Source organism: Strigops habroptila, chromosome 9 (genome assembly GCF_004027225.2).
Source record: "Strigops habroptila isolate Jane chromosome 9, bStrHab1.2.pri, whole genome shotgun sequence".
Taxonomy (NCBI): domain Eukaryota; kingdom Metazoa; phylum Chordata; class Aves; order Psittaciformes; family Psittacidae; genus Strigops; species Strigops habroptila.
Window position 1 is genome coordinate 1,005,072 of NC_044285.2, and position 26,699 is coordinate 1,031,770.

Genomic DNA, 26,699 nt, shown 5'->3' on the forward strand with positions numbered 1-26,699 from the left:
ACCGGGGCGGGGGGGGGGAGGGAGGAGGGGGGAGCACCGGGAGGGGCGTGGCCTGTCGGGGGCGTGGCTTATTGGTGGGCGTGGCGATGGGGCGTGGCCGCTCTCCCTACAGTGTTTCAGACACAAGCTGGTTATTGTGACGTCGCCGCCCGCGAAGCCCAATCAGCGCCGTCTTTCCCCCGCCCCACGTGGGCCTGCCGCGTCGCTATTGGCTGGAAGCGGAGGGGCCGCCCGGGTTTTGTTCGTCCCCCCCCTTCCCTCCCTTTCCCTCCCCGCTTCGCCCGGGCGCTCTGGCGGCGGCGGCGCGGCCGGACCGCGTGCTCCGGGACCGGGACCCCCGGACCCTTCCTCGCCACCCTCCTCCTCCTCCCGGAGCCCCCCGGCAGCGGCACCATGGCTTGTGGACTTACGGCTAGACGGACCTGAACGGCCACCCCCGGGGCGGGGGGGGGGAGCCGCGGCGGAGGCACCGCTCGCACTTCGCATGCCCGCGGCGCCCGGGAAGTCGGATGTGTACGGCCTTCTCCCCCCTCTCCTCCTCTCCTCCATGGCCGTCGTGCTCCGGCGTTAGTTCCTGGCTTTGCTTCCCCCCCCCCCCGCCCCAGCAGGAGCCTTCAAACACCCCCCCCCCACCCCAAACGGACCCTTTTTATTTTTTTTCGTTATTTTTAGGGGTTATTTTTCTTCTCTTCGGTGCGAGGACGCGGAGGCCGCGACCCGGGGGGGTCCGGCCCTTCGGTACCTGGTCCCGGCGGTGGCCGGGCGCGGGCGCGCAGCGCCTCCCCGGCGGCGCCGTGCTTTGCGGGGGGGGGGGGGGGTGTACGACGAGACGGACGGACCCGCTTCCCCCCCTTCCTCTCTTCCCTTCCCTTCCTTTCCCTTCTCCTCCGCCCCCCGCACGGACTTTCGTCTCTTTGTTCCAGTTCTCGGCCTCTCCGGGAGCGCTCCGTGGCCGGCGGGCACCAGCACCGGGAGCACCGGCAGCAGCAGCAGCAGCAGCACCGCACGTAGCGAGGCTCGGCGCGGCGGGCTCCAGTGACCGCGCCCCAGCCCGGCCATGTACCCCCAGGGCCGGCACCCGGTGAGTCCCGCTCTCCCCCCCTTACCCCGGAACCCTCCCTTTCCCCCGCTCCGGTTCACCCCCCGGTGCTGAGCGCTCCCCCCGCCGCTCCCCGCAGGCTCCGCACCAGCCGGGCCAACCGGGCTTCAAATTCACCGTGGCCGAGTCCTGCGACCGGATCAAGGACGAGTTCCAGTTCCTGCAGGCCCAGTATCACAGGTAATCACCCCCCAAATCCCTTCCCAGACTCCCCCCCCTCCCCGGCTCTTTGCCCCCCCCCAACCACCGGGTCTCACCCCTCTTCTCTGCGCCCCCCCAGCCTGAAAGTGGAGTATGATAAGCTGGCGAACGAGAAGACCGAAATGCAGCGCCATTACGTTATGGTAAGAGACTTTAATCAGATTTCGGATCAGGCTGGAAATGTCATTAGCTGCCAGCCCAGACGGGCGCTGGGGAATGGGGAAAGAGGGGGGGGGGCACCCCGTAACTGCCTGCCCGGCCCCCCCCCGGAGACCTCCCCCCCCATCCGGGACCGGCACCGGGGGCAGCAGAGACCCGGCAAGCACCAGAACAAGTTTCCTGTTAACCCCCGTTGTGCCGGTGTCTGGAGCCCGGGGGGGGGTGGGAGCAGGGGCCTTGGGCTCGGGGGGGGGGTACCCAGGGGGGTTACTGGCAGGGTCCGGGCTACCCCCCCCCTTGCTGCATCAGCTCCTTTCCCTTTGCTGCACACCCTTTGCAGCCCCGGTGCACCTAGTATGGGGGGGTTTAGGCCACCCCAGGTCCCCCCCCCAGGGGAAATTGCCCTTTTTTGTAGCCATAAACCCCTCTTTTACCCCAATTTAGGTCTTTGGGGGCCCCAAGGTGGGAGCCAGCTCCCCTCTGCCCTTGCAGGGTGGCATTGGGGTGTTCCCCTGCAGCAGTGCTGGGCCCTGGGTGGGAACAGACCCCCCCTTTTCTCTGCTGAGAAGCTGGGGTTCAAGCCAGGACGGGCTGTACCTGTTCTACGGGGCGCCTGCACCCAGCCCTGCGCCTCTTTGTGTTCCCAGAGTAGCTTAGGAGGAGAAAACAGGAGTCAAAAGGAGTGTCCTCCTGTGTAACGCAGCCAGTCACCCCTAAACACGCCTTACTACAAGGTGTAATTTCCTTGGCTACCAAGGCTTTAAGCGCAGTTTTGACTGGGATGCTTTCTGGTAATGGCCTTATGCAAATCCCTTCTGGTAAATGAATTCAAATTCTTCCTGGCTCTCATATTTTATTTATTATGTCTTTTTTTATTCCCCCAGTACTATGAAATGTCCTATGGGTTGAATATTGAGATGCACAAACAGGTGAGTAATCAAAAGGGGGGGAAATCGGGATGGATGGAGGGATGGATTGATGGATTGATTGAGCTCCTGTTGCCCTTTTCTCAACCTAAAACATGCCTTGATGGCACTAAATGGGGAATAAGTGTGGAATTCAGGGCTGTGGGATCTCACACCCAGCAGGTTCACTGCGAGCTGCAGGTTCACGGCAGCCTGGTGGGGGTTTTCTTTGCCGATATTCAGGAAGAACAGAGGTTTTGAGCAGCGTGTTTATGGGGAGAGGTGGAAAGAGCCTTGCCTTGAGGTCGGTACCTGGAATAGCGTGTTCCCAATGCTCGGGAATACTGTGATCTGTGTCTTCCTCAGTGTCTGTTGTTGGTACAACACGGCTGTTTCTAAGGTCATACCTCTGATACTCACTGTGCCATAGCGTGAGACTTAGAAGGGAATTATCTTCAGGGATACCGATATGGTACGGTGTGTTGCTCAATGTCACGAATTTGCCTTTGCATCTGGAAAATGAAGCAATGCTCGGTGCTGCTTGGGGTGGTTTTTTCAGCCTCCTCTAATATGTAACTTGCCTGAAGGGAAAAAATAGAGAAGGCCAGAGCAGAATGTGGTGTGCTCCCTTGATAAGATTATAGTTAAAGAGCCTAAAGGCTGGGCACATGATGGTAAAACTTAAAGGAATAAAGTTATTATTGAGATTAGGCCTGATTATTTGTGCTGCTGCTGCTTACTGGTTTTAGAAGTAGTTCTAATTAAGACCTTAAGGCAGATAGAAGTTGACATCAACTTTGCCGTTCGCAAATGAGCCCCATCCAGCTCCAGTGTGGTTTTGCTTTGTAGCAGCATCTTCCTTCCAAGTAAGAAGGTGTCGGGAGGCAGCTGATGAAATTCCAAGCAGCATCTCTGGGAATTGGCCTCTTCTCCTCTTTCCCTTCAGCTCCCTGGGATATAGTCACAGGGTAACGAAAATAATTACTGCTTAGTCTTCAGGTTTTCAGAAGTATCATGTTCCATGCAGATAATCCCGACTTCTTTCTCTTCCTTCCTCCTGCCTGGATGAAGGTGTCCTTGGGGGGCTGCATGGGCACCGGGATCCTATCCCAGTTTGGGAAAACCTCGGGCACTGTTTGTCTTGGTGCTCAGCAATGCTCCTGAATGCAGGATTTTGGCCTCTGTCCCTGTTCTGCCCAGAGGGACGTGGACCCTGTGGGAATGCTGAGGGATTGGAGTACCGGCTGGCTCTCGGGAGAGGGAATGCCTCTTACGGACTGCCTGGTTGAACAGCAAACGCTGGGAGATGCTGAAGCAATGCAGCAAGATATTGAGCTGCTTTTTTATCTCCTCACGGAAGCTTTGGAAGCCCTGGATGCTTCCCGAGATGTGTGTGGTGGCAACCACAAACCAGCGAGGGTCGGGGCTGCGGGGTGAGAGCCCAGCAGCAGAGATTCTGGCTTTGTTGGCGTGTGGTGGAGCCATCCACCATCCACCCTGTCTTGTGGCGTGACCATGTAGCGTGGCGCTAGGTGAGGCCAAGTGGCTGTGGCTGGTTTCGGAGGGTAACTGAGGAGCCTCAGGATGCCCAGGGGCACTTTTCCATGGGGATGGTGAGGGCAGAGCCGCCTGCCCTGGCCCAGGTTGTGCACGGCGGCAGTTCCCACACAGCGGCCGATAAATCCCTGCCGGATGATTCCAGCCTGTGCCGAGCATCCCTGCGTTGTTCCTGGTGACATATGCTGCGTGCCGAGTGCTGGGCTGATGGGGGAAGTTTGGGGAGGTGAAGCTGTCTTGTTAGTTAATTGACAGCAGCGTGCATGGTGCTGGAGGAAAACAAAGCAGCCCGAGCTGCTCCCAGCATGCTTCCAGGCGGAAATGGGGCAAGAGGGAGGGAGAAGGGGGTGCTGGGGTGCGTTCATCCCCCCCCCCCTCCCTGAAAACAGCATCCCCAGAGCGTGGTCCTGCCTGGTTGAGGGTGGCTAGTCCTGAACAAACAAGTTTATCCGCTGACCTGTTTAGTGGTTGACTTGTGTTTATCTGCACACAATCGAGTCGACTCAAGTGCCTGAATTATTCATGCGGTGTCCTGCCCTCCAGACTTGACTGCTTGTGATTACATCTGCTCGAGACAAACAGTGATGGATACTTCATCTTTAAGCAAAAGGGGATTGTCTGTCTGTGGGCTTATATAACAGATTATCTCTTCTACGCTGAATATTAAGTGTGTGCATATGTGGCCGCGTGTGGTTTCTTCTTCTTTCCTTTCTTCTTGTTTTGTTTCTTGTTAAGGGAAAAATGTAGTTTCATAAACAACTCCATATGCAAGGAAATATTTAGGAAGTGACTCCCTGCTTTGTTGCATAGAACGCGGTGAGTCGCTCCTTACAGCAGCCTTCCTGCCGAACGGAGCGCGCTAAGCCTGGCTTAAACCTCAGCCTGCTCGGGAGTTTTCCTTTTAAACCTGAGCAAAACCCCTTTTTCCTGAAGTTTAATTGGTGTTTACAAAAGGAACTTTCATCCCTGTATTGTTTGTGCCCGGTTCTCTGTGGATAATCACTGAATGCAATCGGAGTAATGATTCCAAGAGCAAAAGCGGTTCAATGTGGGGAAGTGGGACACATCCCGCTCCTTGGTGCTGTTGGGTTTTTATGGATGAGAACCCTCCACATAAGCACTTTGTGTTTAAAGCACTTAATGTTTGGAACAAACCTAAAACCCTCCTGACACTTCCAGGGAAATAGAGACGTGCTTTCTTATTTTCCAGAATATTCCAAGAACACAATATCCTTTCTATCAGTCTCATTAGCGAGGAGTGCCAGGTAATAATTTGCTAAATACTTCAGAAGCCAAGTAATTTGTTAGTGTGATACTACAGGTCTCCTAAGGTAGCAGGGAAGAGCTGCCAGCCAGCTTAAGCTCTCCCTTCCCTTGGCTTTGTGGGAACCCTGAGCGGGTTTTGGGGGTCCTGGGTGGGTTTTGGGGGTCCCAAGTGAGCTCTGCCCCCCCAGGAGCTGGTGGTAATTCTGTAATGAGGGGTTGGGGCCCTCCCCTCCACACCCCCTCCCTGAATTTAATTCTCATCAGTGAAGCTCTCCACTTTGCTAATAACGATAGCAGCCACAAATAGCTTTCAACATGCCATTGACAGCCTGGTTGGAGAGAGCACTTGAAATAGTGGTAGACAGCTGAAAGTACCCATAATTGTGCGCCGGAGTGAGAACCACACTGCTCAAGGGCCTTATTTTCATGTGCTTAAAGAGACAATATCCTGGTTTCAACAAATGCTTCTGGTGCTTCACCGGTGGTGTGATTTACTCCTCGCCTGCCCCGGCCACCCTCTGCCAGGGCTGAGGTGCTGGGGGAGACCTGGGCTGGCTGAAGGAGGGTTGTGGTGGTCCAGAACCATCGCTGGGGTGTGTGTGCACGAGGGACCTGTGGTTCCGGAGCCAAGGGGAAAGGTGGGGGCTCATGGTGGGTGCTTCTCCTTGGGAGTCTTGCATGGGATGATGCTGGTGCCACATCCCTGCATTCCATGGACCATCGGTAGCCCCATTGCTCTGTGGGTTCAGGCTTACAGTGGAAAGTCTTTATGGTGTGTTTTCCTGCAGGAGGAAAGGTGGAATAAGTGATGCTGCATGTTCAGCCCCTCATCTCCAGCCTTTATCCCACTGTTTAAATCAATAAGCAAGGGCAGGTTGGAGTTTGGTCTGGTGTGGCCCAAAAATCTTTGCTGAGGCTGCATCAGAGGTGGCCTGGTCCAGTGTTCTGGGGTGATTGGATTCAAAACCACATAGGTTTGTGCAGGGTGTGGGTTGGGGTGCATGGGCTTCATGCAGGGCACAGCGAGCATCTCTGCTGCAGGTATCACACCATGGTACAGCTCCGCTTTGCCCCTCACCCTGATTCAGGGCTTTGGGTGATCTGTAGGTTGTTCCTTTCAGCTCCACTCCGCATATCCCATGAGTGACGGCCGGCAGAGTTATTTTTAAGCTTCCTTCTGCCTTGTCCAGGTGTACGGATGAGAGGCCGGGAGCCGGGGCTGCGGGCAGAGCCAGCCTGCAGCTATTTATCACCATGCCACAGCCCCTGCCCTGCTCTTGCCTCCTGCCCTCAAGTGCTTTGGGTGCTGGTCGCAGCTCTGGCCATTTTAAGAGCGGGTGACAGCACTTGCAGCCTGGGGCCGTGCAGCTTGGCTCCTGATTTATAACCACTGCAAATGCTTTCTCTGATTTCCCCGCTCCAAAACGCCACCTCAGAAGTGTTTCTTGCCCAGCAGCGGGTCAGATTCCTGGCAGGGGCTGGGGGTGGTGGGGGATTAGTTGGGATTTCAGCTTCTCCTGACTCCTGGCCCTTTTTAACAAGTGATGTGGAGCTGTCGTCGGCATCCTGCATCCAGCCCTGGGGGCAACAACACAAGAGGGATGTGAAGCTGTTGGAGTGAGGCCCCGGAGCTGCTGCGAGGGCTGGAGCAGCTCTGCTCTGGAGCCAGGCTGAGAGAGCTGGGCTGGGGCAGCCTGGAGAAGAGAAGGCTCCTGAAGGGGAGACCTTAGAGCAGCTCCAGTGCCTAAAGGGGCTCCAGGAAACCTGGAGAGGGGCTTTGGACAAGGGCCTGTAGGGACAGGCCAAGGGGAATGGCTTTAACCTGCCAGAGGGGAGATTGAGATGAGCTCCGAGGCAGAAGCTCTTCCCTGTGAGGGTGCTGAGGCGCTGGCACAGGGTGCCCAGAGAAGCTGTGGCTGCCCCATCCCTGGCAGTGTTCAAGGCCAGGTTGGACACAGGGGCTTAGAGCAACGTGCTCTACCTGTGGCAGGGGTTGGAACTGGAGGAGCTTTAAGGTCCCTTCACCCCAAACCATTCCATGATTCTATGATCCTGCTGCTTGGGTTGAGCATCACAGGAGGTTCCCATGGGTGCCTTTCTGGGGGTGCCCTGTGCAGTTCCTCCAGTCTTTCGCCCACGGCTAATTTGCAGCCCCCGATTTGTCTGGGTGATGGTCCAGTGAAGATGCAGGGCGCAGGAGGGGATGCAGGGATGCAGAGGCTGGGATTGCCATGGCAACCCGCAGCCGGGAACAGAGGTTTTTCTTGGCAGGAGCAGCTCGGGGGGGCCCAGGGGGCTGCACTGCTCAGGGTGAGGTGATGAATGAGCCCTGTCATGGGGAAGGTGCTGGGCATGAAGCCCTCCCCTGTTCCTGGCGTGCTGGAGGATCCCCTTTTGCTCCCGATTAAACTTTTAATGGGGACAACTAGAGTTTAATATGCTGCGGAATGGGAAAAGTTAAAGTGAGCAAATATTTAAAGATGATTGAATCTCATGTTAACAGGAAACCTCGTGGTTGTAAACATAATATTTTGGACATCTAATATCTTCTTGCTCGCTGAATCCCACGTGGGAAAGTCTCTCTCTTTGCAGAGCGCAAAGTTTCTCTTCAAATCTCTGTTGGAAGCCTGGGCAAAAATGGATTTAAATGTGGATTTAAACGTCGTCGTGTCTGTCTGGACGTGTTGGTGCTTGAGGGTGCTGGGGGAGAACTCGGCACCTTCCTTCCCTCGGCCTGTTTGGATGCTGCTATTTGTTCCTTTGCACCTAAACCATCTTTTTGATGCGTGGCTGGAGGGACTGCTCATGCTGTTTGCACCTCAAATAAGGATTGAATTTGTTCTAGAACTTGGGGGCTGGCAAGAAGGAGCTCAGAGGAGAGGCAGTGTGCTGGAGGAGCAGTGCGCCGAGCGCTTGTCGCATCCAGAATCCAATAGGCTTCATCTGGAGGAATAAATATTTAATGGAGCTGCAGTCTATATATAATCTAATCGATGCCTCAGTGCCAAAAAGGCCTTTCAAGAGGTTTACCTATCGCTGGGCAACGCCTGATGTGAGCACCTGGTGGTTATCGGTGCTGTTGTTGCCGCTTTGAAGTGGGGCGGCTTTGCCAGGGTGGTTGGTGGCGCACATGGTGCCAAACACACTCCTGCTCCGTGTGCCTGGGCCTTGTTTCTGTGGCGTTTATCTTCCAGCCCGATTTTGTGGGTGCGGAGGAAGTGCCAGAGCCCTTCCTTCGGGCAGGGAGCATCCTGGTTTTCGGGTCCGTGCTAATCCCGGTGGCTGCAGCACTTGGGTAGCTGTCGCCAAAGAACCTGAGTCCAAACCACAGCCACTTCCAGATGCCTGCTCCTCGCTGCAGCGCGTTCCCCTGCCCTCTGCAAGGGCTAAGAAAAGCATCAGGTGTAACCCAATCACCGGGTGCTTGCAGAAAAGATGATGGCCAGAAATATCCCTGTTGCTTTGGAGCTGACACCGGTGGTCCCCGTGCAGGGGTGCTGTGGGTCCATGGGGACCCCTCGCAGCAGGTCCCTGAGCACCGGTGTCCGTGGGGTCTCCATAGAGTGGTTCCTTTCATGGAGTGAGTCTTAGCTGGGGGAGATCAGGGCATCTCCTTGCTTATGGTCACCATGGGGCATGTTGGTTGTGCTTGTTAGGTTGATGTTGTTAATGTGCTCCAGCCATTGCCCAGCTCCTCAAAGCCAGGGTCCTGTCTCTGCTGGTTCTTTTCCCTCCAAACAATGATATTTAGGTGATTTTCTTGTGGTATTTGAGAGCAGGTGGAGCTGAGAGCCCCTCTCTGGGTCAAGACCCCACAGGGGCTGGCATTAAACACCGGAGTTGCTGTGGGGCACATCCTGGGGAAACCATGGGGCTGAGCAGTGGGGCTCGGGGAGGGCAAAGCCTCGGGGTGCTGGATGCGGTGATTGGGGGGGGGGTGGCTGTTGCCTGTCTCAGGAGGCACCTCGCCAGTGGGGAAGCTGGAGCAGGACCCAGTTAATCACTTGTGTGCCTGATAACGAGCTGCTCGGGGCTGTCGGAAGGAATTTCTGGGCGTTTGATTCTGCGCCAGGGCTCGGCTCCGGCCATTGTTGCGGCGCTGGATCCGCGCGGCTGCTCCGGCCGTGTTTGACTTGGACCAGGAGCTGTTTTCACAGCTGCCGCGGCCGGAGCAGCCGCCGTTAACTCTTGGGATTCAGGCGGCTCCTGAATGAGCGGAGTGAGAACATCTATGGGGCACGCGGGGTGGGATGGCACCTCCCGGCATCCACGCTGGGGTTATCGCTCGAGGAAAACGCTATTCCCAGTTCATGGAGATGTTGCAGAAGCCGCAGTTTGGCAGCGTGGGTTTGTTGTTGAGCTCACAACTGATGTGGTTGAGCTGATGGGTGTCAATGGTTACGGATTGAGTTTCCTGAGCGTGATGTAAGGATGGAGAGAGGAACCTGAAGAGCTTTGGTTTAGGGTGGGGAGAGATCTTGGCAGTGCTGAGATTGGAGCCAGCACCCACCGCCCTCCATGTTGGATAAGCACCAGTTCCCCAGGTGGTGTGTGTTTGCTGAGGCTGCTTCTGAAGGAACTCAATGTCCACAATGAGTGCTGGGAGTGGATGGTCAGGGGTTGTTTCCTGTGCGTGATCCCGGCTGAATGTGTGGAATTGATTCTGTGATCCAACCCTTTGGAAAGCAGCAGCCGCTCTGAGGGTGCGGAGCTGTGTTAGCGCCTGGCTGTGTTTCCTTGAAGCCAGGGAAATCCAGACTGGTGTGACACTGCTGGGGGTGGCCTGCGGCACTTGGTCCAGTGATGGGAAGGGGATCAAAGCGTCCCGTGATGGGAAGGGGGTCAAAGCATCCCGGGTGCGGGGCCGTGTCCCTGCGCTGGTGACCACAGAGGATGCACGAAGGCGGTTTCATTGCCTCTTTTGGGAGCTGCCACTTCCTCTTGTGTGGCCGGGAGGGGACGGGGACGCACGGGAAGGGACGAGGAGGGGACGCAGAGGCTGGTGCCGGGAAGCCACGTGCAGCCCGCGGGAGCTCCCTCGGTGCTGACTGCTGCTTTTTCTTCTTCCTCTTTTTCTTTCCAGACAGAAATTGCTAAAAGACTGAACACGATTTTAGCCCAGATCATGCCTTTTCTGTCACAAGAGGTAAGGACGCTTTCACACCCCGGATGGGGGATGCTGCTTCTCCTTCAGGGTGGTTCCCCAGCAAGGCAGCCATCGGGCGATCCTATAAGGAGGCACAGACCTGCTCCCAAGCCCATATTTTGGGGGTGCTCCCCTTGGGGTGGGGGAGAGCTGGACCCTGAGAGGGGCTTTGCTTGGCTGCGGGGGTCTGATCTAAGCCTGTGGGGCACAAAAGGCTGCAAGGGACTACTCTGGCACTCTGTGATCCATAGAGCTGCTGCTCTCCGGGGCAGAATATAGACCCACAAAAGGGGGTGACCATCTCTGGGGGGGGGGGTTGTGCCTTGGGTCGGTGCCCCCATACCCAGCCCTGACCTGGTTGTGCGCCTCTGTCCCCGCAGCACCAACAGCAAGTCGCACAGGCTGTTGAGCGTGCCAAGCAAGTGACAATGACGGAGTTGAATGCTATCATCGGGGTACGTGGACTTCCCAATCTGCCTCTCACCGTGTGTATACCCCTTTTATTCCTATCATTTACCATAACCAGAGGCAATCCTGCGCTCAGGCGGGGTTAAAGGGCAGCTCACAGCATTCCCCTATCCCACAGCATCCCCCAAACCACCAAAGCTCCCCCAAAACACCAAGACTCCCCCAATTTGGCATCAAGGGAAATGGGGCATCCCCCTTCCTGGGTGCTAATGCAGCCCCGGGAGCCTCCACCAGCCAAATTCCATGTTCTCCATGAGGTTGGGGAGTGGAGCCCTCCCGGACCCCCTGAGCCCAGGCATGTCTCTGTGTGGGCTGTTGATGTGGAATGTGCTGTAAACTTGATGGAGTTGTTGTTGTTCCATGCACTGATTTACCCTCTCCCGTCTTACTGCGCTCTTTCTCACAGATTTTGGGTGGTTTTGTTCCCTAAGACGTAACAATTTTTGTTGTCTCTTTCATTGCTGTGATGGGCTCAGTCCTGCAGTGAACCCGCTCTCTGGAGCTGCTTAACCCTGGGACATGGGTGTCCCCAGCCAGCATCCTGGGGAGGGCTCCTCTGCCTTTAGGTGCTTGTTTTCCAGGAAATACTGATTTTTAATTTCCTCTCCTTGCCCTTCTCTCTTAAGCCACAGGATCTTTGTGATTCTCTGCATTTATTGCTTTATATAGGATTTTTCTGGGTTTATGGGTAGCACCAAGTGCAGAATCGTGCTCCGGGCTCCTGCTGCCCTTGGGGCTGAGGAAAGCTTTGGTTATGGGAGTGCATCCCATAGGGTCTGTGCATGGGGGGCAAGCAGCACTGTGCTGCTGCCTGCATCTTCCCCATGGCAGAGACAGCCAGCGAGGGGGATGCTCGGCTTGATGAGCTGCTGTAAGTCACAGCCTGGAGCCCAGGCAGCTACAGGCAGATATTGGAATTCAATTAAGGTGAACGAGCGGGGCCCGTGACCCCCATTTCCAAGGTAATTGCTTCCTCAGATCAGAGCGAGTGTCATCCCCGTCATTAAGCACCCAGCCATTTAATCGCTTTGCCTGATGAACTTCCCGCAGGCAGGAGTTATGGGGAGCGCCGGGGCGGCACGGGCAGGAGGGGCAGGTGGAATTCCTCCCCTTGGTGCGTGCAGCAGGCTGTTGTGTCCCATGGGAAGGCAGCGCTGGAGCAGGGGGGACGTGGCTCTGCTGTGTCCCCTCCATGCCCTGCAGCAAGAAGCTGTGGCTGCCCCATCCCTGGCAGTGTTCAAGGCCAGGTTGGACACAGGGGCTTGGAGCAACCTGCTCTAGTGGAAGGTGTCCCTGCCCATGGTAGGGGATTGGAGCTGGATGGGCTTTAAGGTCCCTTCAACCCAAACCATTCCATGATTCTATTTATACCCCACACCACATCTCGGTGCAGGTACTGCAAACAGGATCGACACCAAATCATTCAAACCTTTCTTTTTTTGCCCCTTTTGAGGTCAAGAACTGTTAATTTTATGCATCTAGGCCATTGTCTCACAGTTCCTCTGCTTCAGGCTCCTGTGAAATTGAGCCCTTGATTTGGTTATAGCTCTGGAAATGATTAGGCTACTTTACTAAATTTAACGCAAGTGCTGAATTTAAGTGGTGAACCATTAAATCGGTTAACAAAGGCATGAAGCATGATGTACATAATCCAATTAAAACTACTCTACGTATGAGATATTCCTTCCCAGCCTTCCTTGTCAATTGTAACCTCTTCATATCTTCACCATATCTGCCTGGCACATGCTGCGGGACCCCAGAAGGAAAACATCTCTGTGACTGTCTATCTCCAGCTACCTCTTCCTGCCTGGCCCAGGCTGGGATGGAATCATGGCATGGTTTGTGTTGGAAAGGACCTTAAAGCTGATCCAGTTCCAATCCCCTGCCATGGACAGGGACACCTTCCACTAGACCAGGTCACCCAGGGCTGGCTTTGCAGCATTTTTGCCCTTAATCCCTCGCTGCAGGCTGATGTCCTTGGCCCTGCGGGGATGTCAGCCTGGTTTGGGGTCCTGCCAGCAGAGGAGAACCCCTGTGCAGCATCCTGAGTGGGTCTTATTCAGTGTGGGCACATTAGGGTGGTGTTGGGAGGGTCCCTGGCCTGGGGGTGCTGCCCCAATCCTTGCATGTGCTGCACTGTGTGTGACTATTTAGCAGGACCCTGATCCTGCTCAGAGGTGGCACCCTGCCTTGTCCTTGCCATTGCCCGAGCCACGGGGCACCCATCCCTTCTGCAGGAGTGGTTTTTGGGTGGTGAAGTTTTCCTTTTCCAGGGAAGGGAAGACGGGGCAGGGCGGGGAAGGTGGCTTTTCCAGCAGAGATGATGCCGAGAGAGCAGCATCACTGAGGAGCTTCACTGCATCCCTCTGCGCCGTGGAGTCCCAGATGGGTTTTATCCCCCTCCATGGAGTCTCCAGGATGTGATTCCCATGGGATGTGCATCGACCGCTCCTGGGCTGACATGTACAGACACGAAGCAATGCTGCTGGGATGTGATCTTTGCTACCCCATGGAGCTGTGGGCAGCCCAGCTCTGATGCCAGATGGAGCTTCAAACCGGAGCTGCCCAGTGAGGAGACTTCCCACATGGATTCTGCTCACCGGTTCCTGCCTGCCAAAGGGGAGATAAACACCTTTAAACGTTATTTTGGGCCACAGTGGGATGTTGTGTCTTGTGTCTTCATTTCTATACCCTGTGCTGGAGCGGGGCTGCTGCAGGAGGCTCAGACCCCGCAGCTCATCGAGCCATTGGATGTATTTGCTGGCAGCTTAAAAACGAGGAAGAAACCAGTTGTTTCCTGCTCCGCTGGAGGGTGAGGCTCAGGGTGAGGATCCTTCCTGCTTGTGGTGGAGCTGCGTTGTCTCCCAGGGTCACTGCATTGGCGTAGTCCCATCCACATCATCGGGCTGGAGTGTTGCTGTGTGGATCCATGAGACCATTTCCTTCTTCTGGGCTCCTGCTGCTGTAAGGGATGGTTGTCCTGTGGTGGAAATCTCCTGGAGGAGCGTTTTGCATTGCAGATGTTTCTGCCCACCGCGGAAGCTGGAGATTGCTGTGGATAAAGCATGGGATCTTGGTGTATTCCAGCCCTATGAGGATGGGCACTGCTGGAAAGCTTGCAGGAGAGGAGTGTACAGTGCTGGAAAACCATGGGGAGCTGTTCCCAGGGTGATGCTCTGATGTAACAGCCAGCCCTGCCTCTCGCTTAAATGGGTGGAAACCACAGGAAACTGGGACTGTAAAGAGCCTCATTGATTTCAGCAGGAGCTGAGGCTTGGTTCTTCTCGCTTTGGTGTTGGAGGGATTGATCTTGGCACATGTGCATGGCAAGGAATCAAGGCACCAACCTCCCCTACCCAGCCAGCAAGGTCTCGTCGCCTGCTGCCTCACATGCACTGGTCTGAGGACACCTCCTCCGATGGAGATCCTGAGGATGCTTCCCCTCCTCTGCCCTGTGGATGGAGCAGCCCAGCAGAAGCCAAAGAGCTGCTTTTGAGGATGAAATGATTTATGCTTTTCCTATAACAGCACTGCAGAGGCCTAATTGCCTTCTCCATTTGGCTTCTGCCACAGCTGAGACCTCTGCGCTGCCCAGAAGAACCTGTGTTTGGAGATAATGCATCTCCTCTGCCTGGAGCTGCAGCAGATCTGAGCCTGGCCTGTGTCCTGCAGCAGAGCTGCTTGCTGCACCATGGGCATTTGGGGGGCTGCTAGAACATTAAGGGTGCTGCTGGTGTGTTGGGGGGTACCAGCTTTGCTCGAGGGCAGCAGGAAAGCTTTTAAAGTGCACTTTCCATGCAAAATGGGATTGATTCCTCGGGTTAAACCCTCTCTTGGTGCTTTCCCACCGTGTTTTATGGGCTGTGTTGCAGTGATTTGTGCTGCCCTGTCAGGCTGTGTTGGGGTCACCCCTGATTTGGTGACACCCAGGTGCATCCCTTTGCAGCACTGGGGAAGATGTGCTGGAAGTTTCCTTGATGGAAGTGTTGGGAATGGAGGGTCCTGCATGTCTGGGAGGTATTTTGGTGTATTCCTGCTGCTGTGCTTTGGGCTGAGCCGTGCTATGATAGCGTGGCTATAGCCCTGTGCTCCCTGGCTGTGTGGCTGGACCAAGCCCCTTCAAACCTCCAAGGGTTTGTGGGATCACAGACTGGTTTGGGTTGGAAGGGACCTTAAAGCTCATCCGGTTCCACAGGCAGGGACACCAGGTTGCTACAAGCCCCGTTCAACCTGGCCTTCAATTCCAAGCACTTTCCTGCTTTCCTTCCACCCATACCCCTTTGGGTGCCCTGTGCAGGGATGTGGGTCCATAGCGTGTCCTCTCACCAACCCATGGAATCCTCCTCCATGCACAGCCTGACTGGCTAGAAAGCTTCTTGCTCTGGTGACTGCTTCCTCTGTGTTTGGTGGTACCAGGGAGAGGGAAATCCTGATCAAGGTGGCTGTTGGTGCAGGCGGGAGGGTTGGAAACATGATCACCAGCTCTGGGATGCTCCTGTCTGGATTGTTGGTGGTGGAGGAGCCGCAGGAATGGTGGCCTGGTGCTCTTGGAAGTGACACCAGTGAGGACAGGATGTTGATTGATAGAACCTCACGTTTCAGCTTGTTTTCTTCATGTGTGTGCTTGAACTGGAAGTGCAGGGGATGTGTTGGTTTTCCTTTCCTCTCCCCAAAGCTGTAGTTCAGGTTTTCTCCAGTTAAAAACGAGCAGGCAATTCCCATGGCTGGATGCATGTGTGCTGGGATACCCAGAGCTCCTGGCTCCCCAAACCCCCAGGGGTTGTCACCATCCCGGCTAGGCTGAGGGTTGGGAAGAGGATGGACCTGTGATCCAGCCTTGTGGCTGGAGCAGAGAGTGTTAGAGCAGCGGGGTGCAGGATGGGGCCAGTTTTCTTCTCGCCGTCGAGTACTTGATGTTTCCTTCTCTGATCTGGTTTGGGAGCTGGCACTGCAGCCAGAGCTGCTTTATGCATCCTGGGTGTGGGGTTCTTTCCACTTATACCTACTGAACAGCAAAACGAGCCATGTCCGCAGTGATGGCGTGAGTTACCTTGTATTAATGACGACCCAACAGTCTGGCCCAGGGCACTGGTGCCATCCAACAGTGTCATAGGTGGCAGGAATCATCCCCCGGGGCCATGCACGGGGCACCCTCCATCCCTCTTGCTAATGGGGCTTCTCCTTCCAGGCACCGAGCAGGGCAGCTCCCGGGGCATCACCGGGATGCCCCTTCCCATGGCTCAATGCCTCAATCCCCCTGGTCCTGCTGCCCCCTCCCCGGCTCACTGGTGGTTTCATTGCAGCAGCAGCAGCTCCAGGCCCAGCACCTCTCCCACGCCGCCCATGGGCCCCCGGTCCAGCTCCCGCCACATCCCTCGGGGCTCCAGCCGCCGGGAATCCCGCCGGTCACCGGCAGCAGCTCGGGGCTGCTGGCTCTCGGCGCCCTGGGCAGCCAGGCTCACCTCGCCGTCAAGGACGAGAAGAACCATCATGACCTGGACCACAGAGGTGAATGAGGGGATTCAGGGGGTGGGTTGTGCTTTTAGGGATGCAGCTTTCCCCAGTGATGCTCAAACTCCTTGAATCAGCCTCAGTGCCAAGGGAGGTGCTGCTGCTGTTGTGGGATCATGGAATCAGCAAATGGTTTGGGTTGGAAGGCTTGGAAGCTCATCCAGTTCCAACTTTCCTCACTCACTTAAGGCAGGGACGCAATTGCCCTGGGAATGCCACTGTCTGCCCCTGAGTCTGCATACAGGCTTGAGCCCTCACAGGCTTTGAGGGAGTCTTGCTACAAATCCTGCATCCCCATTCAGATATGGGGAATGGCAAAGCAGCCTTCCTCCTCCTCCTCTCCGTCACTGTCAGAGACCTTTGATGGTCTGGAAACTGGCAATATTCACTAGCAGACTTGCTGGTTTTTCTTTATTAATAGGGATAAGACAGTCTTTTAGAACAGAAAATGATGCATGAGTTCAGTTGCAAACCAGCAGTGCTGCAGGTTCTCCTCCAAAATCCCTCTGCCCATTAATTCACAAAGATCTGAGATCCTTCCCCTTAATACACCCCTTTGCAGGGCAGTTACCCAATGACTCCTGAAGCTCTTGGGCTCTTTGGTGGATTTGGGGTGCTCTTCCTCCCCATGAAAGCCAGTGAGAAGAAAACTATTGGTAGCAATGATCCAATTCCATTCATATTCCCAGGGAAAATGGGGCTGTTTGTGTACAGAGGAATGGCTGAGCCCCAAGTAAATCACATTGATAAAAAGGAAGGGGCAGGGGATGGGAATTTGGAAGCAAAGCCAAAGAGAGCCCAGATAGGTGTTGAGTTAAGGCAGGAGACTGCAACCAGGAGCCTCTGGGTTTATTTTTGTGTTCTAAGACTTATTCTAACTCGCTTTTTTTCTCTGCCTTCTCTTTATTTTGGCTGCGACCTCACCTCTGACACCGGCTTCTTCTCAAAGAGCGAGACTCAAGTGCAGTAAGTCCTGTTTCCTCCTGGTTTTTCTCGCTTCCTTATGGCTGTGTGGTTTTGTTTTATCTATTGTTCTAAAAGGCTCGTGGCTGTGAGCTCAGGGATGCCTTTTGCACCGGGCCTGTTTAACTCAATAGAACTAAAATGGCAAAAAAACCCCTTATACTGAATGGAAGAGCTGCTGGGCTGTTGGCTGCACCGGGGCAAGTGGAGCTGCCTCCTCCAGCCTGGTTATGAGATTTGGTTTAAATCTTTTTGATTGCCACAGAGCTTGGAGCTTGGGTTTCAGTTGCCTAAGCCCTGTGAATGAGCGCAGTCAAGTCTGGGCGGCTACAAAATCCTTGGGCGATTAGGAAAGCTATTTTATTCCTGATCACTCTTCTATTATCTTGGGTCATCTAATCTGGCGGGATGGGTTTGGCTATTACGCTGTGTTAAGTAGGACTTGGAAGGTCAAGCAGTTAACTAACCAGCTAAATAACCGTGGTGGAGGGCAGCGGCACCTCCAGCACCGCTGTGATTTAGTGGTGTCCCTCACGTCCTGGTGCTCATAGTGCCAGCTGGGTTATTCGGTGCTTGTTTTGGCTGGGGGCAGAGGCTGAGCTGGATGGAGAGGGTGGTGGATTTGGTTTTGGGTGGCGGGGAGCTGCCTTCCCCATCGAGGGGCTGAACCCGGGGCACACAATGCTCCTGTCTCGGGGAAAAGCCGGCAGGACAAAGCCCGGCTGAGCTGCGGCTTTGCAGTGATTTCCTGCCATCCCTGAGCCCACAAATGAGTCTTTTGAGAGCTGGGGGCGGATGGGAAGAAAAGTGCTATTTAAGGGGGGAGAGGGGAATTGGGCATCATTAACCTGCTCCTTCAGCGGGGAGGGAGCCGTCGGGGATGGGAAGGTTCCCGATCCATAAAGTAAACGGCGGGGTATTCCCGGCGGAGGTTTAATGCGCACGATAATCAGAGTTAGTCATTCATATTTTCCTAGCCTTGCCTGTGCAATAAAAAATATTTAGCTGCTTGGCAGCAGGCCAGGGCGGGCTGAATGGATCGATGCCTCTAAATGCTTGACATGATTCTCTGGTAGCTGCGAGGTTTTTCAGCATGACTGCCTGAGAAGAAAGACCTCGGTGTTATCCAAAGCTGCTTATTGGGTACCGAGGAGAAACATGAACTGCTTTAGTTCTTCCTTTCAGCCGGGGAAGAAAGGCAGGCAGAGGAGCTTAAGGGATGTTTCTGCTTAGCAGGGGTGGCAGGCGCTGCTGCGAGATGTGAAATGAAGGTGGTGTGTCTGATGGCTGTGATGCAGGGTGGTGAGAGCTGGGTGCTCTCAACGTGGTTTGGTGCTGCCATGTTTGATCCCAGTGTGCCAGGGAGCTTTCCTTGGAATGCCAGCATCTCCTGGGCTTCATCCCTTGAAGGGAGCACAGGAACACACACACATCCCCGGGGTGCTGGGCTCTGCTGCTCCCAGGATGTGGATTTTTCCAGACTCTTTTTTGGGTGCCCTTCGGATGAAGTGATTCCTTTGCTTTCTTAATGAAAGCCAGGGATGAGGCCCGCCCCCCAGCTCTGCTGATGCTGGAGGAAGCACCCACAGGCTGTTGTGGGTGCCAGGGCTGGGGTGAAGCTCTGGAGATCCCCATGGGGGGCAGAGGATGAAGAAGATGGGGCTGGTTTAGGGGAGCGCAGCTTTCCCTCTCCATGCATCCATCTGTAGTTCTTGGAAGCTGCTGCAATTGCAGGCAGCTTCCTGCCTTCTTAAACAACCACCATCTCCTCCCTTTCTTTCATAGAACCATGGAATGGTTTGTGTTGGGAGGGACCTTAAAGCTCATCCAGTTCCAACCCCCTGCCATGGGCAGGGACACCTTCCACTAGAGCAGGTTGCTCCAAGCCCCATCCAACCTGGCCTTTTCCTGCTTGCTTTTGCAGTAAATAGGCTCAGGAGCCCAGGAGCAGCCTTGCTATAAGCAAGGAGCCGCATGAGCTCAGAGTGATGCTCAGTTTGTTGGTGACCATCCTCCAGTACAGGCTGGACCCTGTCCCCTGCTCCTTAGTGTGGTGGGCTGGGTGCGTATCAGGGCTGGCTGGAGGGCTCTTTGTGGCACACTCTGAGCTGCTCCTTTGAGGTCCTGTTTCTGTTTCCAACTCCAAAGCTTGTTCTGTCACTGCAGAATAACTCTGTTTCACCCTCGGAGAGCCTGAGAGCCAGCGAGAAGCATCGGAGCTCCACTGACTACAGCATCGACTCCAAGAAGCGGAAAGCAGAGGAGAAGGACAGCATGAGCCGATATGTGAGTGGCAGGAATGAGCTGGCAATGGGGGGGCTGGAATCCCTGGGGACCCGGTGGCACAAGGCACATGTGCAGGCAGAGCTTTGGGTTGGATAAAGCGGGTTTTGGGTATTATTTTCCTAATGTGGTGTGGGTGACCTGTGTCATGCTGCTGGGGCGGTTCAGCTGCCCGCACCCCAGGTTCAGCAGCTCTCTGCAGGGTGTAACTCACGTTGTGTTTCAGGACAGCGATGGTGACAAGAGCGATGACCTGGTGGTGGACGTCTCCAATGAGGTGAGCTATGGGGGCATTTGGGTCCGCTCCTCTCGCCACTGCATGGTGGGGGTCTGGGGACGATGCCTTAGGGCCCCCCTGGCACCAGCCCAATTCCTGGCTGAAAGAGGAGCCAGAGGGAGCCCATTCCGCTGCCGGGGTGCCAATGCTTCCTCTTATCTCACAGGACCCCGCCACCCCCCGGGTCAGCCCAGCCCATTCCCCCCCGGAGAACGGCATAGACAAAGCCCGTGGGCTGAAGAAGGGGGATGCACCGAACAGCCCGGCCTCGGTGGCCTCCTCCAGCAGCACTCCCTCCTCCAAGACTAAGGACCTGGGCCACGTACGTCCTTTGCTCTGCCAGGGGGCCGGGCTGCGGATGCCGGTGCCTGAGCCTTACCCCTCCTGTTTCTCATTCTTTCTCCATCCAGAATGACAAATCGTCGACGCCCGGGCTCAAGTCGAACACTCCAACGCCAAGGAATGATGCTCCGACCCCCGGGACGAGCAGCACCCCGGGGCTGCGGCCGATGCCTGGCAAACCAACCGGCATGGACCCTCTGGGTGGGTACCAGACCCCTGTGCCACCTCTCCGCTATTATCCCCAGCACAGCTTCACCCATGCCCTCCATTGGGTGAATTTGTGGAGGGGTCAGGTTTAATTGGGACCTAATCCAGGTGCCAGCAGCTCAAGCGGTCCTTGTGCCAGAGGCAGGGTGAGGAGGGAGATCTGGTCGTTGCATTGTCTTCTCTGGGGTGCGTGGGGCTGGATGCTGGTGGGCTCCGGGGTAATCAGGAGCCTAACCCAGGTCAGGATGGGGTGCAAACAGCTCATGTGGTCCCTGTGCCAGAGGGGGGTGAGGAAGGAGGTCCATCCATTGCACCTTCTCTGGGGCAAGCAGGACTGGATGCTGGTGCGCTCCATCCCCTGACCGTGTCCCCATCCCTCCGCAGCCTCGGCCCTGCGGACGCCCATCTCCATCGCGGGCTCCTACGCGGCTCCCTTCGCCATGATGGGGCACCACGAGATGAACGGGTCGCTCACCAGCCCCGGCGCCTACGCGGGGCTGCACAACATCCCCCCGCAGATGAGCGCCGCGGCCGCCGCCGCCGCTGCCTACGGCCGGTCGCCAATGGTGAGCTTTGGAGCTGTACGTAGCACTTTTAGCTCCTTTTCTGGCTCCCGGGGGGTGGTGGGTGTGGGGAGGGTCTGGAGGGGGGCTGGGGGGGGGTGGTTCTCCCCTTTGTTAGCTGGGAAATGGGCTCCTCACCGGCTACATCCTGAATTGGCCAAAGGGTGCTGGGTTTGGAGCGCATGTGGCACTGCACTGGGGTTTATCCTTTACCCCATGCATGCAAAGTACCCACTAAACAGCCCCTTCCCATTACTCTTTCTAAACACTCATTTGTGTGGTTTAAGGCAAAACAGTCAAAACAAGAAGGAAAACGCTGCCATTAATGCAGGGATGGGGGGGTTCTGCAGATGGGGGACTTGGGAACTGCATGGGGAGGGTGAGCATGTCCCATGCTGGTCCTTGCAGACCCCAAACCTTTGGTTCTCTGAGCAATTTGTGCCAGCGCCTTGCCACCCCCATATTCCCCAATCCTTCCCCTTTATGCCAGGTGAAAAATAGCAAACAAGGCAAAAGGAGGGGAGCCACCGAGGGTCCCCACACCAGCCTGGGCTTGCGGTGGGGGAACTGTTCATGTACCCAGCTCGTGTGCGGCCTCACCCACATCCGTGTGTCTCTTGGCAGGTTGGTTTTGACCCACACCCACCCATGAGAGCCCCTGGGCTGCCCTCGAGCCTGGCGTCCATCCCTGGAGGGAAGCCGTAAGCAATTCTTGGTCTATTGTGCGCTGGGGAGGGGATGAGTGTTCCCGGGAGGAAGAGGAGCTGGGGGGGATTCACTGGCAAAGCCTTCAGCCTCCAGCAAGGCAGTACCTGTTGGCTGGGTTTGCAGCAAACCTCCCTCTTTGGGCTGACCCTCTGTCTTCTCTCCCCATCAGAGCCTACTCCTTCCACGTGAGCGCGGACGGGCAGATGCAGCCCGTGCCCTTTCCCCACGACGCGCTGGCGGGTCCCGGCATCCCGCGGCACGCGCGGCAGATCAACACGCTGAGCCACGGCGAGGTGGTGTGTGCCGTCACCATCAGCAACCCTACCAGGCACGTCTACACCGGCGGCAAGGGCTGCGTGAAGATCTGGGACATCAGCCAGCCAGGCAGCAAGAGCCCCATCTCCCAGCTGGACTGCCTGGTAAGGGGATGGAGCATCCCTCATGAGCCAGCATCCCGCAGCGGGTTGCTTGTGGTACCCAAGTGCATACCCCCCTGCTTTCCCATCCCTAATGCGGTGGATCGTTCTCTGCCCCACTCCTAATGTCTCGTCCCCATCCAGAACAGAGATAACTACATCCGCTCCTGCAAGCTGCTCCCTGACGGCCGCACGCTGATCGTCGGAGGGGAGGCCAGCACCCTCACCATCTGGGACCTGGCGTCCCCCACACCGCGCATCAAGGCCGAGCTCACCTCCTCTGCCCCCGCCTGCTACGCCCTGGCCATCAGCCCCGATGCCAAAGTCTGCTTCTCCTGCTGCAGCGACGGCAACATCGCCGTCTGGGACCTGCACAACCAGACGCTCGTCAGGTGAGCACGAGGGATGTGAGCACCAGGGGTTCCTCTGCTCCATCACTGGGGTCTTCCTGGCCATGGTTCGCTGTGAGGATCTGGGGGATGGTGACAGAACATGTTATCTAAGTCACAGAATCCTGACTGGTTTGTGTTGAAGGGACCTTAAAGCTCATCCAGCTCCAACCCCTGCCACGGGCAGGGACACCTTCCACTAGAGCAGGTTGCTCCAAGCCCCTGTGTCCAACCTGGCCTTGAACACTGCCAGGGATGGGGCAGCCACAGCTTCTCTGGGCACCCTGTGCCAGCGCCTCACCACTGTCATAGTAAAGAGTTTCTTCCTTGCATCTGATCTAAATCTACCCTCTTTTAGTTTAAAGCTAAACCCATCATCCTATCACTACAGGCCCTGGTAAAAATATCTTTCTTATAAGCCTCCTTTAAGCACTGAAAAGCCACCATAAGGTCTCCCTGGAGCTTTCTGTTCTCCAGGCTTCCATGTCATGATGCTTTGTCTATAAGTGAGCCCAGGCTGGTGCGCCTCGGCAAAGGATGTTCCCTGGGTAGATTTCCATGTGTCCTTGGTGTGGAGAAGCCTCGCAAATGCAGTCTGAGCAGGAAATCCCTCGAAGGAGCCTTTGTGCCAGTGTTCCCTTTGACAATTTGCATTGTTCTGTTGGTTGAAGGCAATTCCAAGGCCACACAGACGGTGCCAGCTGCATAGATATCTCGCATGACGGTACGAAGCTGTGGACGGGGGGTCTGGACAACACGGTGCGCTCCTGGGACCTGCGGGAAGGGCGGCAGCTCCAGCAGCACGACTTCACCTCCCAGGTACACACAGGGTGCCTCAGCCCTAGGAGGGGGGGAACACCCTGGTCTCATTGTGCAGCGCCTCATGGAGCCCCCATGGGTGGGTTTATCCCTCCGTGGAAGCTAGGGCAGCCCATTCGTGCGTGGCTGTGGGAAGGGGCTTTTCCATCTGGGAAAATGGTCTTTCCAGGCTCCTGTTAGCTCTGTGCGTGGCTGTCCCCACTGCTTTAGGTGTAACCCAAGAGTGTTCAATGCATAAGAGCTGTGGGGCTCCCTGGCTCTTGTTTCAACTCCTCTTTCAGCACTTTCTCATCCACAGCAAGACTGCTGCCATTGGAAAGCAGTGCTTGCCTAGGGATGCCTACAGGCATTACAGGCTGGCTCTGGGTGCCCTGCCCAGGCCCCTGCCTCCTCCTGCAGACCCTCCCCGAGCTCTTGTCCAGAGGGGCACCTGTGCCAATGTGATTGTCATCTCTCCCTGGTGGGAATTGCTGGGACACCGAGGGGGTGCAGGCAGGTACAACCCACCCTGATCCCCTCTCTGTCCCCCCACAGATCTTCTCCCTGGGGTACTGCCCAACGGGCGAGTGGCTGGCGGTGGGCATGGAGAGCAGCAACGTGGAAGTGCTGCACCACACGAAACCCGACAAGTACCAACTGCACCTCCATGAGAGCTGCGTCCTCTCCCTCAAGTTTGCCTACTGCGGTAAGTGGCTCCGGCCCTGATTTGGCTCTAATGGTCCTTTGGGAACTGCAGCGGAATGGGATGGTGCATGGCACGGTGATGGAGGGGCTGAGCATGGAGATGTCCAGCAGGATCCATCCCATGGATGGAGATTATCACCATAAAATGATCCCAGTTGCGGCTAGATTACCACATCACATCATAGAATCATGAACTGCTTTGGATCAAAGGGATGTTAAAGCTCACCCGGTTCCAACCCCCTGCCACGGGCAGGGGCACCTTCCACTAGAGCAGGTTGCTCCAAGCCCCTGTGTCCAACCTGGCCTTGAACACTGCCAGCGATGGGGCAGCCACAGCTTCTCTGGGCACCCTGTGCCAGCGCCTCAGCACCCTCAAAGTAAAGAATTTCTTCCTCATATCTCATCTAAATCCACGCTCATTCTCGTCCCACACACTCCATGTGCTACTGCTGGAGTGGGGAGAGGGGCTGGGGTAAAAAACCCCTCCACGTTTTCTGAGTTTCTCCAAAATCTCTGATTTGTGGGGTTAAACATCCGGAAGCCTCTTGGGGCAGGGGGAGGTTGGGCTGGGTCTGGATGGGGGCAGATTTCAGCTGCTGACACCATGTTTCCCGTGCACAGGTAAATGGTTTGTGAGTACTGGAAAAGACAACCTGCTCAACGCCTGGAGGACGCCCTACGGAGCGAGCATCTTCCAGGTAGGAGGCTGCTTCTGGGGCAGGACATCCAGGTGGGCTCTCAGCACCTCTCTGGGGGCTTACCAGCATTGGGGAGGAGGCAAATCCTTTCGGGTTGGCCAGTTTGGTACCTAACGTGTGGGATGTGGTGATACCACCAGCACGGATACTGCTGGGTGATGCACAGTGTTGTCCAGGAAACTAAACTGATGGGTTTTCTTTCTTTTCCCCCGCTCCTTTTCCCAGTCCAAGGAATCCTCGTCCGTCCTAAGTTGTGACATTTCAGCAGATGACAAGTACATCGTCACGGGCTCTGGTGACAAGAAGGCCACAGTCTACGAGGTCATCTACTAAGGGTGGATTTCCCAGCAGGGCTGGCAGCTCCTGGCACCGGCGGGGGCAGGACTCAGCGGCCGGCGGGGGGCTCGGAGGGTGCTGCCATGGGGCAGCCCCACGCTCCAGCCCGGCTCTGCCGCGCGGGCCCAGCGTTCAATACACACGGATTTATTTGGAGGTCTGCAACTATGGCACACATTGAAGCCCGAAACGGATTTCTTTTTGGTTTGGTTTGAGGGTTTTGGGGTTTATTTTGGATTCTATTTTTGGTTTTCTGGTTCTCTCCGTCTGCGCTTTGGTGGCACTATAAAGGACTGATTTTTTTTATTGTGACTTTATCCTCTTCTTTTTTTGGTGCATCCTGCATAAGACTTGTGAAAAATGTAAATACCGGACTAGTAAATAGCATTGGAAGGGTGGGGGACCCCTCCCGGTACACTAGTTGTGTATTTTCGTCTGCTGTAATTGTATTCCACTGATGGTTTTGGTGGTGGCAATTTTATTATTATATTTTTTTTTTCCCCCCTCCTTTCCCCCCCCCATTCCTGGGCCGCATCCATTGGGATGTGCCTCGGCCCTGCAGCGCGGATCCAGGCTGAGCAAAGCTGTCCACTGGTGAAAGTTGTTCCTACTGTCGTCCCCGTGCGTTGTTCGGTGTGTTAGTGATGGTGGGACACTGCTGGGACCGCGGGGGACTCGGTCGCATCCTCGGCTACTGACGGGACATCAGCAACACAATCACCTTTTTGTTTTTATATATGGATTTATTATTTTTTTTTTTTTTTGGGTTTTTTTTCTTCTTTTTGTGCTCGTATGTTTGAAGCAAAGGGGAAGCCCAACGCTGCGGGATCGTCTGCGCAAGCCCTTCTTGGTCTTCGGACAGAAGCAATGAGGAGTGATTTCAAAGAAAGCATAGTAAAAATTCAGCTCAGGGAGCCACGAAAGATAATAGCAACTTATGTGTTTTGTATTCAAATGAAAGTAAAGAATTAGAATTGATAACCTTTAAAATACAGTTTTTTTAAAAGCAAAAGTTTACTAACAAGTAGGGTTTGTGTGTGGTTGGGTGGGGGGAAAGGGGCTGGTGCTTTGGTAGGGTCCTGTGGGCTATTCTATGGTCTTGTGTCTCTGGTCTATAGGTTCCCATGAAGCACTCCCATCCCCCAGGCCTGTGTCTCAGCGTTTTGTACTAAAGGGTTTAAAAAAAAAAAAAGGACAAAAAAAAAAAAAAAAAGAAATAATGGGAAAAATAAAAGTATTTGTGTAGCAGAAGCGCTCGCCCTCTATTGTAGCATATGGAAGAGGATTTTTATACTGCATTTGTATGGATTATTTTTGTTTGAATCTGGTCCAAAAGAAGAAGAATGTTGAGGGTTCAGGGGCGAGCTGCCTGGTTTGGAGATGGGGAGAGGAGGAGGGATGGAGGAAGTTGGTACCCGGCTCTTTGGGTGCGCACTCAGCATCGCATCCCTCTGGGCTGAGCTGGGGTTGGGAGGAGAGCTCATGGGAGATGATTGTTTTGTTTTCCCCCCATGAAAATAAGTTTTCGAGGGTTGTTTTTGCCTTTTTCTGTTCTAAAGCATAAAGGGAATGTCCCAGGCAAACTGTGTCGTCTGCTCGGTGCAGGTCGTTGGTGCTGTGTTGGCTGTGGAGGAGATGGAGATGGGATGGATCTTGTGCACTAATGACCCAGAGAGGGGAAAAAGTGAGTTCTTTAAAACTG

The 26,699-nt window shown here is 55.4% G+C and overlaps 1 protein-coding gene across 13 annotated transcripts; it reads left to right on the forward strand.

Moving 5' to 3' along the window:
- The first annotated feature begins 264 nt into the window (after positions 1-264).
- Positions 265-26,189, forward strand: TLE3 (TLE family member 3, transcriptional corepressor). 13 transcript variants are annotated; one of them, XM_030497669.1, is made up of 21 exons: positions 265-566; positions 924-1,081; positions 1,179-1,279; positions 1,380-1,443; positions 2,344-2,388; positions 10,271-10,333; positions 10,714-10,818; positions 16,105-16,309; positions 17,262-17,278; positions 19,442-19,561; positions 19,785-19,835; positions 20,002-20,157; positions 20,246-20,378; positions 20,769-20,950; positions 21,572-21,648; positions 21,825-22,074; positions 22,216-22,463; positions 23,132-23,279; positions 23,814-23,964; positions 24,585-24,661; positions 24,887-26,189. In XM_030497669.1, exons 2-21 carry the CDS (start codon positions 1,058-1,060, stop codon positions 24,992-24,994), a joined length of 2,325 nt encoding a protein of 774 aa, XP_030353529.1. In that variant the 5' UTR covers positions 265-566; positions 924-1,057; the 3' UTR covers positions 24,995-26,189. The 13 variants fall into 13 exon arrangements, with proteins under 13 accessions (XP_030353529.1, XP_030353536.1, XP_030353537.1 ...); XM_030497676.1 differs by having other exon boundaries at positions 10,714-10,788; positions 16,108-16,309; XM_030497667.1 differs by having other exon boundaries at positions 266-566; positions 20,769-20,965.
- Positions 26,190-26,699: the final 510 nt, after the last annotated feature.

Bases quoted from the DNA above. Each gene is read 5' to 3' on its own strand.
- TLE3 (XM_030497667.1), top strand. From the start codon at position 1,058: ATGTACCCCCAGGGCCGGCACCCG. The intron at 1,280-1,379 runs GTAATCACCCCC...GCGCCCCCCCAG, and splicing joins CTGCAGGCCCAGTATCACAG to CCTGAAAGTGGAGTATGATA. The intron at 10,334-10,713 runs GTAAGGACGCTT...CTGTCCCCGCAG, and splicing joins TGCCTTTTCTGTCACAAGAG to CACCAACAGCAAGTCGCACA.